The sequence below is a fragment of the Tetrao urogallus genome, assembly GCF_951394365.1.
Source record: "Tetrao urogallus genome assembly, chromosome: 1".
Taxonomy (NCBI): domain Eukaryota; kingdom Metazoa; phylum Chordata; class Aves; order Galliformes; family Phasianidae; genus Tetrao; species Tetrao urogallus.
The window spans coordinates 137,525,081-137,539,417 of record NC_136813.1 but is presented as its reverse complement, the minus strand read 5'-3'; the positions used below and the strand labels follow the sequence as shown (position 1 = coordinate 137,539,417).

At 37.7% G+C, this 14,337-nt stretch overlaps 1 protein-coding gene across 3 annotated transcripts in view; it reads right to left on the bottom strand.

The window, feature by feature from the left end:
- Window positions 1–1,267: 1,267 nt before the first annotated feature.
- Window positions 1,268–14,337, bottom strand: part of BRAF (B-Raf proto-oncogene, serine/threonine kinase) — a gene marked incomplete at both ends in the record, with an annotated part of 68,485 nt that continues 55,415 nt past the window's right edge. For 2 of the 3 annotated variants that reach the window (XM_079549520.1, XM_079549521.1), the window contains 9 exons: window positions 1,268–1,441; window positions 2,270–2,404; window positions 4,767–4,898; window positions 5,416–5,534; window positions 6,578–6,624; window positions 7,624–7,800; window positions 9,925–10,009; window positions 11,119–11,236; window positions 11,959–12,095. In XM_079549520.1, coding sequence (XP_079405646.1) covers window positions 1,268–1,441; window positions 2,270–2,404; window positions 4,767–4,898; window positions 5,416–5,534; window positions 6,578–6,624; window positions 7,624–7,800; window positions 9,925–10,009; window positions 11,119–11,236; window positions 11,959–12,095 — 1,124 coding nt within the window. The remainder of the gene's footprint in view (window positions 1,442–2,269; window positions 2,405–4,766; window positions 4,899–5,415; window positions 5,535–6,577; window positions 6,625–7,623; window positions 7,801–9,924; window positions 10,010–11,118; window positions 11,237–11,958; window positions 12,096–14,337) is intronic. The other variant, XM_079549522.1, reaches the window with a different exon arrangement.

Here is a 14,337-nt window from a genome sequence, read left to right as displayed (position 1 = left end):
ACATTACTGCTTGTTTTCGTATCTGACATCAAAACTGATGTAACCTGAGCCAGTACTCTGATTCACCTGTTCCACAGGAATGGTCCAGAGAAAAATAAAATCAAGTGAGCTGACAGGATCTTGATACGGTTTCTAGCTTTTTCAGTTAGATATCTAGTCTAACTGATTCAGTTCTAGTCAAACTAGCAGCTTTCTATGGAAGTGGAAAAAAACAGTCACTGAACTGAAGTATGTGCCGTAGTATTATAAACAGTATTAAAAAATTTCAACCTAGCAGAATTTATGGTATAATACTGATTTCCAGGAGAAAAACTAATTTTCAAGTTTTCTTCTCCTGCTACGGGGGTTCATAGCTTTTTTCTCGTTAAGTATTTGGTTATGCTCCAGACTTGATTTTTTTTTTTCTTTCTAACTTCAAAAGTGAAGTTCTTGCTAATTGAAAGGCAGAGGGGCCATTGCCAGTAATACTCTTGCAGCTCAGCAAATGCAGAGATTCAGAATTTCTTCTGTGTTGCACGTAATAGAACACTTTGGGATGGTCTAAACTAAGACAAGTCAGAGCATTAAGGAAAAAATAAAAACTAAAACAAAAAAAACCCAAAACAAAAAACCCCCTCCAAAAAAAAACAACAACAACAACAACAACAAAAAACCAAGCCACCACTCCTCTACAAGAAGAGATATTCTCTACACAGCTCTATTTTAAAAACTTTCAGAAGAGTTACACATCACCAAGGTCTTTCTTTGGAGGCTGTGCTTCTCCTCAATTCTGCTAACAGCAAGAAGTTTAAACTGCACTCAGCCTTGTAGCTAAGTTCAGTTCTCCAATTGTTTCCCACTTACGAGTAGCTTTATTAACAAAAGATCTAAAGCCTTATGCTCATAAATAATGACCTCAATCGGAAAAAAAATGTGTTTTTTTGAGTAGATTAACAATAAATATACTCTTAAGTAACTAATTCTAATCAATAAACCAGGAAATGACAGCCAATGATCTTTAGAAGAGTTTTGCTTATTTTGAAGTGACTTCCCCCATTTCTCTTCTAAGTGACCTTCTAATTCTTCTCGTGCCAGCTGTTCCCAAGACATTCCTTACCAGCACAGACACGTGCCTTGGACATTCAATGCCCCATGTAAGGAAATGAGTCTTCATTCCCTCAGTAAACCTTAAAGAGTCGCTGGTAGGAACTGAGAACGTACATATGCGTTGCACACGCAGGAACACACCAGCACACGAGCAAACAGGCACATTCTTTCACATTTCTTTTCAGTGTACTGGAAACCCACCGTATCCCCCTGCTTGGATGGGCGTTTTTGGAGAAGCACAAGCATACAGACTAAAATCCTCGGTCTGGAAACCAGCCCGGTTTAGTGACGGCTCAGATGCACTGCGGTGAATTTTTGGCAACGACCGGGCCAGAAGCTCAATGGAGGCAAGAATCTAAAACAAACAGAAAACAAGTAGTTGAATCCATGGTTTTCAAGTTGCTATAATACCTTAAAACCAAAGGCAGTACATCAACTAACGAAACAAAGAAAAAAAAAATTATACACAAATTTAAATAGAAACTTTAAAAAATAGATGAGTGCATTTCACTCTGGTGTTTGTATTCTCGTAAGCTGAAAAGGACATTTTGTGAAGAAACTGCCTCTTTCTCCTCTAAAAGGACATTCTGACTTTCCTCTTTAAGCATTAGGAACACATTACCCTTTATGTGCCTCCTTCTTCACATGCTAGTATCCACACTCATCATCGCTGAAAATTAACAGCTTTGGAAGCTGCCTCCCTAATACCATTCACCAAAAAGCCAGTAGGTGGAGCTCAATTTTCTTTTCAAAGTGCTTTGGCACATTCAAAACAAAATAAAGGCCTTCAGTTCCAAGCTTTTAATTCCTCAGCAGGCACAATAAATAAAGTTTTATCACAAAAATATCAGCCACCTCTCATAAAGCCTAGGAGACATGAAGGAAAGGAGCATACAGATTTCAGAGAACAAGTTCTAATTCATGTGTCTAACTGCAACCATTAATTTCACTATTTCCCAGGAAATTTCCTCCAACAAATAAATGCTAAATGTAAGTCATATTAATATCTGCATTTTGGACTGTAAATGAACATTTCTAATTAAACAGCTCTAACTAACTAGGACTCATGAAATCTTACGTAGCACTAAAAATAAATCCTGCACTAATCGGTGAAATCATAAGCGATCTTCATTTTTCATACTCAGGCTGTAAAGGCTACTGAGAAAAGATAAATATTCCTCACCTGTGGAAAAAGAGGTCTCTCATCTCTTTTCTTTTTCAAGCATTCTGCCATTAGTCTCTTCATAGCTTTTGGACAGTTACTTCTTACTTTACTGAGGTCTGGAGATAGATATCCTCGTCCCACCATAAAAATTATCTTTATTTTCGAGAAGAAAAAAGATGAAGACAGAAGAAGATAAGCTCATAAAGTAAACAGTAAGAACAACAACAACAAAGATGAACGTTTTTTGCTAGACTAATAATTTCCAACAAATTTTTTGCTCTCAGGGAACAGGACCTGAAATTGAAATGGCCAAGTTTGTTCGAGCCAACCTACTCAGCACAGAGAAGAAATTAGACTTCTCCTCCTCCTTCTCTTCTATGGGAGATTGATAAGGAACATGAACGCTATTAAATGGTTACTATTTATAGCAATAACCATCAAAAGAACTGTTCTGTGGTGTCAAAAACTGTTATAAAACAAGAATAAGCAACTGTGGTTGGTATACAGCTCCTAAAAATAAACAGTCTTTTATTCATTGAACACTCCATCCTTGGAGGTGCTCAGGGCCGGGTTGGATGAGGCCCTGGGCAGCCAGAGCTGGTGGGTGGCAGCCCTGCCCATGGCAGGGGGTTGGGGCTGGGCGGCCTGTAAGGTCCCTTCCAACATAAGCCGTTCTATGGTTTTGTGATTCTAGGAAAGTAAACCGCAAGTTCATGCTGAAAGGTATTTTAAGAAACTTAAGATATTAAAAAATAAAAAGCCCCGACCTTCTACACTGCCACTCCTCTGCAAAAACTAAGTATTACTGGCCTATTTGACATTTCAGGTAGACACAGGCTTTACATTTTTTACAGTAACTAACGCAGAAGACTTACATTTCACCTAAGGATAAAATTTAAGCACAGAATGAAGTAAATTAATAGCAAGCAGGAAAACAAATTTGGTTCGTGTTCTTTTGGACACATTAAGAACTCACCAAACATCGTCATGTCAAGCCAAGGTAAAAACTAATGCAGTTTGAGTGTTACAGTCATGCTGACACTAAAAAGCCCTTTCAAACCAGCTTCTCAAAGATCCATTCATGCTGCATGAGATAATCACTACCTTTTCTGAACAGTGAGACAGAGCCAGCAGGTGTATTATGCCTTATTTTTAACAAAGTATAACTATTTCATATCTTGACACTGGCAAAAAAACAAAACACCACCAAAAAACACATCTCAAGCAAGCTATATATGCTGTTGATACCAACACTACTATAGTTCTTTTTCAACTTTCTGATTCAGATGCATCTGTGTTTGCATTAAGAGAGAACAGATCTCCCATATGGTTTCTTCAGGAATTCCCAAGTATCAGAGCAAACTTCAATAGTAGAAGATTTTTCTACCTCATCCCTTACCTTGCTGCACTCAGAATCATTGTCATATAGCAGGTACTTAACTGCAGCTCTTAACTGCAGGTACCCATATCATTGGGTTCATGACTCAAAAGGTAAAATGAAAATTGCTTCTAGAAGGTTACAACCATGTAAGCCAGGAATCTCAATGCTTCCCTTTGTTTAAAAGGGGAAAAAAAAAAGAAAAAGAAAAAAGAAGAAGAGAAAAGAAAAAAGGGAGTCGCTCCAAATCTGATGAATTGGAATGAAGTGTTCTGGCAAACATGGAAGCAGCCTTATAAAATGGCATTCACACATGAATGTTGCTATGGTTGCAATTCTCAAGTACTGACAGTGAAAAAACAAGGGATGTGGACACAGATAAAACAGAAATACATCACTAGGCAGCTAAGGAATAGTTTACACCAAAGGTCTTGATGCATAGATCTTATTTTCAGATTAGACAGAGAAATAATAAATCAGACAAGCCTTCGCAAACACATCTAGCCTACTGAAACATGTAATAGGTGTGGAGTATCATTAAACTTATAGAAGATTTGTTCACAAATAAGTAATCTTCTTACAGGATTCACTCTGGAAAGTCATATGCTTCATCAAGGAGACTTTGAGAAATGCTGATACCCTGAAATTCAATTAGATGGTGCATGCATTTCTCAAGATTGAAATAAATATAAAGCATTCAGTTAAATCCATTTTGTCAGTCCCGTTCCTCAACTATTATTCAGTGCAATTCAGGAGGCAAAAAAAGAAAGGAAAAACTGAACATAGGGAGAATTATTTCTCCTTTGCAGAACTATTCTAAACTAAACTACTATTAAGTAACCTGCTCTCTACCTAATAAGTATCCTGGCAACCAGCTTAGAATCTGAAAATCTATACTTGAAGAAGAAAAAAAAAAAAGAAACCAACACAAGAAAAGTGCGTAAATTGGTGCTGTGTGGCTGAGGCAGATCTAAAAAAAAAAAACAATAATGTAGAAACGTCATCTCAGAACATCAGAGTCAACCAATAAATGAAATACACAAAACAACAGAACAGTCACTTCACAGAGCTACATCAGTCTGGTTCAGGCCACTGCTGACTAAAGGCAGTCCCTTCCCAAGCCCATGCTCTCTTTACCTGGTCCCTGTTGTTGATGTTGGAGTATGGTAACTGTCCCGTCATCAGTTCATAAAGCACAATCCCAAACGCATACACATCTGACTGAAAGCTATATGGGTTTTTGTCTTGCATCCTGATCACTTCTGGTGCCTGTATCATAAAAGGAAACAATTAGGTTTTATTTCACCGTGTCAGACTGTACCTTGCATAGCGGGAACATGATATGGACATTTCCAGAGTATAACAGATTTAAGGCCTCCCTCTCATGGCTGGGTTTCTGTATTAGAGTCCACATCACTGGGTTCTACAAAAGTGTCTGCTGACACGAGTCCATTGGTTCTTTTTAATTTGGTGATCCCCTTATTGAACTATGATAGAACATCTTCCTCAGCCCTGGATTGATTGTGCCCTCTTTCCTTACACAAAACTGTCCTGTCAGTTCAGCCCTCAGAATAATGAAAGTAGACACTGAAGTTTTTTTTGCTGAGTACTGGAAAACATATAGTTTAAGAAAAATTGACAAGAACTTATTTAGTACCACATATTTTTGGTCTTTCCAGCCTCAGATGGCTTGCATGTGTCCTTGCACGGAAAGGATAGTGTTATAAAGCTTGGCCAAAGGCAATGAGATCACTTACAATGAATATACCGCTTCCCCTTTACTTACCATCCACAGAATCGATCCAGATAACTGTTCAAATTGATGAGATCCACTCCATCGTGATTTCACTGTAGCCAGACCAAAGTCACCTATTTTTACTGTGAGGTCTTCATGAAGAAAAATATCTAAGGGATAAATGTTAAGGGAAAGCAAACAAACCACACTGGTCCTTTCCTACAAGAAACAATTAACGGCTACAAATGTGCACTTTCAAATGCAACAGTTTTAACCATTCATCATCATTAAATACAGTTATCATACGGCACAGGCTCTAAGCAGTTGGGATAATGGATTATGGTAGTTCAGGGTTATACACGTAATGACTGGGCTGGTGTTGAACAGACTACGTCCCAGATGACTTTAAATGCCAGGTGCTCGAATACTAGAAGCTGCAAATACTCCACTAGTCAAACTGGTGAAATCTTTCATCACAGGCAGAAATCAACAATGTAAAAAAATCTTTCTGAATCTACAGCAAACCTTGCCACGTTCTTGGAATCACAGCAGCATACAGGGACTTAAGTCAATACAAGTCTGTGACTCACACTCACTGGGAATTACCTGTTCATGAGGAATAATTGCAGCCCCCAATCACCAGCACAAATGGGGTTCAACGGGTTACCTGTGCCTGCTGGCATCAGGCAGGCACAAGCTGAGCCAGCTAGTTGTATAAGCTATGTTGGCAATTAAGAGTAGTATTTGTCAGATGTTCAACAGGCAAAGGCATTGTAAACATGCAATAGCTCCCAACAGAAGTTTGAAATTGCTTTCAGTATCTTGCTTACAATAGTTTATTGGCATGCTGCAGAAGAAAATCAAGAAATTCTGCTATACATTAGTGGTCAAACAAAACAATGTACAGACAACAAAATATGTTTTTACAAAAGAAAAGAATATTTAAAAGTAAAATGAAAAGATTAATCATGTCACATTCCAAAACCCACAGCCCATTATATTAAATGTATTCTTTCTACAGGAATCATGTTCTTTTTAACAGATTAATGTAAGCATTACTTTTCTAATAATCATATTACACCTCCTCAACCAAATTTCAACTCAACAAATAATCACGCATGAAGAGCTGTTCTCTTCAATAAGAACATTTCTGGCAGGAAAAAAAAACAGCCAGGAATGCTAGTTCTACAATCCCATCTCTGAAAAAGGATACTATTACTCTTGAGGTCTCTGTGGATGATCGACTTGGCATGCAAGTAACTGAAAAGGAACATGACAGATTGGGTACGTTAGATGTCATTCCACTAATCAACAGCTCAAAGTTTATTGTGTTACTGAAACAAATTCTGCAGATATTCAAACTGCACACTTTTGGCATGAAAGCTTCAGTACCCACATCAGTTCCTGCAACACTCACAGGAGAAAACAAAAACAAAGTAAAGCTTAGATTTCCAGCTTAACCCTGGTCCTACTGAAGAATGAAACAAATTACACACCAATTTCTGATTTTCAGTTGATGAAGTCAATATTCAGAATCAAACCAAAAGAATTTCACTAGTTTTTGACATGTTGAAGGCTCTGCTTCCTAGCCTTGAAGGTGACTGTCATGATACTTTGTGGGATAGTCTCAACCTCAGGCAAGGTATTTCCAAATTGTGGCACCTATAAGTGCTTCCCAGCCTCTGTCCCCCATGAAAGAAGCTGACTGCTCCTTAGCACAGGACTGGGAAAGAGATTCCCCAAACTGCATGTCAGATAAATACATGAAGAGTTCCAGCATAAGAGCACCTGCCTCACAGCATAGACAAAGTCTAAATTAGGCAGCGAGTCTCCCTTGGCTCTGTTTAATCAATCAGTGGCATACACCTGCTGGAAGAGCCTCATTTTGTGTTTCATTCTACCCTTTCGTTCACTCGGTGTTTCTTTTTTAAACTGGGTCTTATCTCCTATCCTAAGACTGTTTGCACTGTGAAGACCATAAAGACTTGGGCAGAAATCTTTGCTCACAAGGTTAAAGATAATTGCAGTGTGCTTAAACTTTCATTTTGTTTTCAGAGACCATATTACTTGATGCCACATATTTCTCTATGTTCCAGAAAAAAGAGCACAAAAACTCTATTCCACTGATCTAAACACTTCACCAAATACTTTGATTAATGCAAGATTCTGGGCTTGTAGACTGAGCAGACAGCCTAGAATGAAGGAAGTATGTGGACAGGGTCCCAACAATCATCTGCAAACAAATCATACGATACTTACTCCATGCCTTGTGCAGTCTGTCGTGCAATATCAATTAGTTTGATCATTTCAAATTTGGTCTCAATTATGTGCAGATGGTGATATAAACTGGACCCCTCACACCACTGTGTAACAATAGCCAACTGAGGTTTTGTTGAATAACCCATAAAAAGTAGGATATTCACATGCCGTGTTTTCCTGTTGAAAAAAAATAAAATCACATATATGTATGTCATATATATAAAACTCAGGAGGAAATTGATGAAAAGCAAACAAACAACAAGAACCAGACAGAACTAAACACATCTTTCCAAATTGAAGTTCTTGGTCAGTCTTATCTCCTTAGGATAATCTGTTTCTATATTGAGCCCAGTGAATGATTGCAGTCTTTAGTCTTTATTCTATCAACACGGAATAGCTATTTTGGAGCAAGCACTGCTTCTTCTTGATTTTGAAAGCAGCTTAGAACAGAAATGTTCAGAAGGTGCCAACTAAGTCTACAAGGGACAGTGACTGCTTGAAGGCAGGTCTCAGCATATGTAACACTAGTTCAGCTATGAGATGTTGCTGCCCATCAGGAAGACATTCAAAATGAAATTTCAGACTCACGGACACCAACAACACGCCTTTTTGGCAAGACTTCATTTTTAATTAGTACTTTGTTTGATAACAACATTTTACTCTCTGTGTGGAGCCAGCATACAAATAAGGATGGAGATAGATGTGAAAACTGTATCTCACTACAGTCAAGATATTCTCAATGAAGTTGTTTCTAAACAGTGCTAGAATAGACTTAAGTTCACCAGAGATTTGGCCAGATTAAATCAAACCTCTTTCAAAGAAGCAGCAACTCCAGACATTAAAACTTCTTAAAAGAGAGTCCTAAGAAGATGATCTCAGCAGATATCCCAGTAGATTCAAGGCCTGAAACAGTCTAGTGATATATTCTAAAATGCAAAAGTTTATCCTGATCCTGTTCCAGGAAAAGCCAATCACATTCTTAGTGTCACCAAATGGATATCAAGAAGAACTAGATCCCTTCAAACACGTCAAATAGAGATCACAAAAAAAGTGATCTCTGCAGTCTTAGCCAGCTTTTCCAGAGGCTGAGGAAAAAGACAGTCTTCTTCCAACACAGCACAGTACTGCAAGCAGTTTGCTCACTGCCTGATGAAACCTGACAGACCAAGCTTAAAACATGTGGCAGCTTTTTAAGTCTGCATGCTGTGCAGCTGATGACAAAGCGTTCCATATTTTCTTATATTAAAAAACTAACAGAAGAGCCTGCCATGCAAACTTGTTTGTCCCCTACCAATGCAGGCTACGACAGTTCTAACCTATGTGACTGGGCCTTTTTCAGGTGCAAGGATTTGTCAAGTGATGCTGAGACTAACTGCTGAGTGAACAAAAATCAGTGCTTTCTTGCAAATTTTACCTCAAAGCTAAGAAAGTACTGATGAAGCATAATGGAAAATGCACTGACAAATATAAATGGCTTGGCTGGGTCAAAGGATAGCACCATGGACTTCAAAGGCCAGACTTCAGGTATGAGACCAAAAATATGCACACCTCTTCAAGACAGCATACTCCTGCAAGCTTGTTACCACAGCTATAGACTTCAGAGCTTCACCATGCATTTTACTGTGGACCCTTCTCCAGGACAGGCATCCATCCCAACTCGTGAATTTACCAAAGCCAAAAAACTCCTTTCTATTTTGCTTCTTAAAACAAAATTATGCTCAAGATTGTAATTGGATGCTAATGCTCTTCCCCAATAAATATGATATAGCATTGATAGATTCTCTGTTCAGAACTGAATGCAAGACAAATACTTTACCTAAGAAATTACAAGCACTAAACAAGAGAAAATCAAGAAGTGACTATGAAATAGACATTTAAAAAAAAAATAATAAATCAAGGATGAGTCAATGCTGCTACAAAACAATGGAAAACACGGGCAGAGCTATGGCTGGAAAAGAACAATCAGTTATACTCTCCTTCAATCTCAAAACTTGGAAGAGAGCAAAGGTCTGAAAGTTCATGCGTAAGTTTGACTGTCCTGTGGGTACTACAACAGTAAAACACAGACTTGTCTTGAGTGCTTGGATATACCATATACTCAGTAACATCAGTCTACAGACAAACACACATGGATACAAAGCAGTGGATAATAAAGAAATGTTTTAAAATAGTAAGTTGTATTTTCTACCCAAATTATCATAATTAAGAAATAAGACCACTGCGATGTAATGGAAATGTGAAGCTCAATCATTACAGAAACATAAATCTACACAGATTATTTCATACCACAAATATTCTTACCTGAGCACTCCTACTTCATTTTTGAAAGCCTGTAACTGTTGAGGTGTGGGTGCTGTAACATTCAACATTTTCACTGCCACGTCACCTTCAAAATAGCAATCTTTAGTAAGTATCATTGACACAGTTTCCTCAATTGAGAAAATGCTATATAGAAAAATCAGAAATATTTAGACTCTGTTTTGTAGCTTTAGTGAAATAAACCACTGCTATATTAAAATAAGTATATATTCTGTAAACATGTATAAGTATTATTCTTATTTTACTCTGAGAAATTCTAGCCACATCTAAACTTTCTGTATACTCATACATTTGAGATTCTGGCATAGTGAGGTGGCTACTTCAGCCTTTCTAGTAATTATGTTTCATCTTTACCCTAATAATTACTTCTGAAGAACACACAGGAGTCAAGTTTCTGCACTGATTAAGCTCTAATGTAACTTACTTAACCCATGATTCTTAGATTTAAATAGCATTCATAGGTCACAGAATGGTTGAGGTTTGTTGGGACCTCTTGGGGCTATGTGACCCGACCCTGCTGCTCAAGCAGGCACCACCTATAGCTGTACACACAGGGCAATGCCCAGAATGCTTTTGAGCATATCCAAAGAGGGAGTCTCCACAAACTCTCTGGGCAACCTGTGGCAGTGTTTGGTCATCCTCGCTGCAATGAAGCGTTTCCTCATGCTCAGAGCCTCTTTTGTTTGAGTTGGCAGCCACTGCCTCTGACCCAGTCACTGGGCACCACTGAAAAGAGCCTGAGTCCATCCTCCTTCTAGCCTTACTTCAGGCATTTTAATATATATATTAAATGAGTCTTCCCTTCTCCAGGCTTAAGAGTCCCAGCTCTCAGCCTTTCTTCATAGCAGAGGGCCTTTGCTGGAGTCTCTCCAGTATATGTCCACATCTCTCTTGTAGTGGGGAGAACTGGAACTGCCACTCCAGGTGCAGTCTCACCAGTAATGAGGTAGAGGGGAAGGATCACCTCCCTCCACCTTCTGGTAATGCTTTGTCTATAATGCAGCCCAAGACACCATTAACCTTCTTTGTGACAAGGCCACGTTGCTTAATCATGTTCAAGCTGGCATCCACGAGGACTTACAGATCTTTTTCTGTAGAGCTGCTTTTCAGCTGAGTGGCCCCCAGCAGGCAATGCCACTTGCTTAAAAGCAACTGTTTGCACTGGGAGCCACGTACCATGCCACTTTCCTTTGTAGACTGTTCCAAATGATCCAGATCCTATCCTTTGTCCAACTGTGATCTGCCCATCTGGTATTTCCCAATCATCACTTGAATCTCGTCGACCAAGGGTTTTCTTTACATATTTACACAAATAATAAAAAGAAAAAAAGAAGAAAAAGCAACAATTAATGCTTGTTAAAATACGCCCTTTATTAAAGATTCGGTATCAAAACTTCATGCAATTAAAATATTTTTTCTCCAAATACTGCAAGTGACATTTCAAATTAGGTATATTCAAAACCTCAGCATACTTGTATACAAGTAATTTCCTGACAGGAAATACTTGCCACAGATTTCGGGCAGAATTAAAACCAGTAAAAAAAATGGAGAATTTCCTCCCAAAGGGAAGGTCTCATTTATGAATTTTTCAATTCTTACTCAGTCATAAGGTTGAACTCTGAATTAAAAGAACGCAGTCATTTTATCCATTGTTAAATTTGACTCATTCGAGAACTTCACTGTTCGTGAAACATGGTGAGAAAAAGATTAAGATAATCTTTGAAGGGAAACTGGCATTATAATATAAAGTGCACCCAGACACTTGGGTGCAATGGAGGAAAAGTGAACACAGCTGATGATTTATATACTAGTCTCATGATTTCAATATTCCATTATTTACTGGTTTAAAATCCTTGACCATTATATAATCATCTTGAAAATAATTCACGTGGCTATGATGAAAGAAAACTGAGAAAAACACGGATGTGTGGTATTTCTGTACTATGAGGATGCGTGGTATTTCTATGCTATGAGTATACCACACTGTGTACTGCGTGTGAAAATAACTCATCTTACCATTCTATTTCTGTCTTCTGAGGATGAGGATGATTTCCTTTCCCGCTGGGGGCCCGGTGATTTCTGTAATGCTTTCACATTGGTAAGTGACCCAGGCAAAGATGCAGGAGGTGTTGCAGACAAACCTGCAGTTGAACCTAAATTTCAGAACAGATAATTTTTATCTTTAAGAATCGTTCTTTTTTACAAGAACGCAACTGGTGTCAGGTGCAAGAATTTTGTTTAAGATGCAGTATCTCCAAACATCAATGTAAATGTTAAGAAGGAACAAACATACACTCAGGAATATTGTATTAATACTAGATTAGCTCAAGTCTTAGGTAACAGAAAGAGACGAGTCTATAGCAAATGTTCCTGTGTATCATCTAGTCCTCAGCCTTTTGTTCTTGAATTAGAGGGATAATGTTTAACAAGAAAAAAAAATGTTTTGTTGTTTTTAATTCCGCCAGCCTCTTTGACAAGTAGTAGCATTTAGTTAGCTGCAGCTGCCTCTCAGATTTCTTGTAGCTAACGTTTTAGGGACCCAATAAATAACTGAGATACTGTATTTTGGAATCAAAACAGAATACAAAAAAAAAAACAACATGTTTTCTAGCTGAGTCTTCAAGTGCCACCTCAAAACCATTTGGCTGTTTTAAAGCTATCTGTTAGTAAAGAGCTTTTATCTAAAAGTAGATATTAGACTGCAGAAAGGCTTACAAAGGAACAAGTGCTCAATCTACCTATTTGAGGCATATTCTAATAAATCCAAATTAGAACAGTTTATCTCTAACATATATATTGTCTAAACAAAACTTCATAGAAAAATCACAGAGCTGTGTTTCAGGGCCCCAGTGCCTCTTTACAAATAGAGCACTTAAACTGGACATTGCTTTTTAAAGTACACCTTAATTAGCAAGTTTATGCTGATCCTCTCTTAGTCCAAAGGACATAAAATAGGGTCAACTGTTAATTAAATTCACCCTGCTCTGATAAATGATGTATGTCATTGTACAAGGCCTCCAACATTCCAGTACTTTCTCTAACATCAGTGGTGAAGGACAGTACTCCTCCTCCTATTATTTCACAACCCCCTTTCCTACCTGCAAAGACGACTCCTAATGCCAACTTGAATTCAAAATCCATTTTGAAGCTTTTGTGACTGTTGCTTGTGCTCAGCCCCTCTATGTGCTAATTTACCAGATTGTATCTATCCATCACTGCTTTCCTTCATTGAGCTAAAATCCATATGTTTAGAAGTGGAAGCACATTATACTATCAAAAATGGAATGCAGCATTCTTGAACTTTTCCCCATGTTAAAGCAACAATAATGCATACTGGGTACCTAATGAAACTTAGAAGCAGATGGAAGCCAGTGACCTAATGGAGGAACCTTTGTTCCTATTCTCTGTCAATTTCATTTTATGTCACTATATTATTGTGCTTTTACGACATTATTTGTCTGAAAACAAAAAAAAAATCAAAATTAAATGTATGATGTTCCCAGAATAAGAACTTTTTTCCAAAATTCTATTGGCTTACAGATTTTCTCTTAAAATTGTACTTTAAGATATTAAAGGGAACACTTTATGTCTCCTTCGGAAGTAACTGGAATCTCGTACTTAAATTTTTATACTGAGATATAGCAGCACTAGCAGAACATTTACTCTTTAGTGGATCTGGTTATAGCACAGGGTAGGACATTACAGTTAATCTGTCCATAATAACATCAGTGGACCTGTTTTCCAAGTTGTCAGTACCATGCAATACTTTAGATAATACTGGACTTAAGTCATTAGCATGGACTCCTAAGCTGTATTTAATGTATTCCATTCTGTACACAGTTTGCTTGCCTCTTTATACCCCTCTCCATGCAAAAATTTCTGGAACAATTTTAGTGTTCTTGATACGTTCTGCAACAAAAGTCTTTGAAACAGCCAAGGTGGTAGCATTTGAAAACTACGCTACATGCACTTGACTATTCATTTCTACATGTATACATAGATACACAAATATTTTTATTTCATGCTATAACTTAACAGTAGGTTTTTCCAGCATATGAAATCCCAATGGGGATTTTGTGCAATAAAACAGATCCATTGACAGCTTTAGGCCTGAATTACTGAAGAGTCAGTGACGTGTGAAAATGAAAAAGTATTATTTTGCATTGTTCAGGACACAAGCAAGCATTGTTTCACTGGATATGTACTAAATAAAAATGATATACTCTAAACCATCCAGGGCCCCAGTGTAGTATAAAAAAAAAAAAATCCTCAAAATACATTTCTTGTGGAAAGTTGACATGGCACATTGTGTGAAAAGCTTAAGACCTGACAAGATATCAATGGAAATGTTTGTAATTCACATTTGATTTCCTAGATTACTTTTCAAAATAAAGA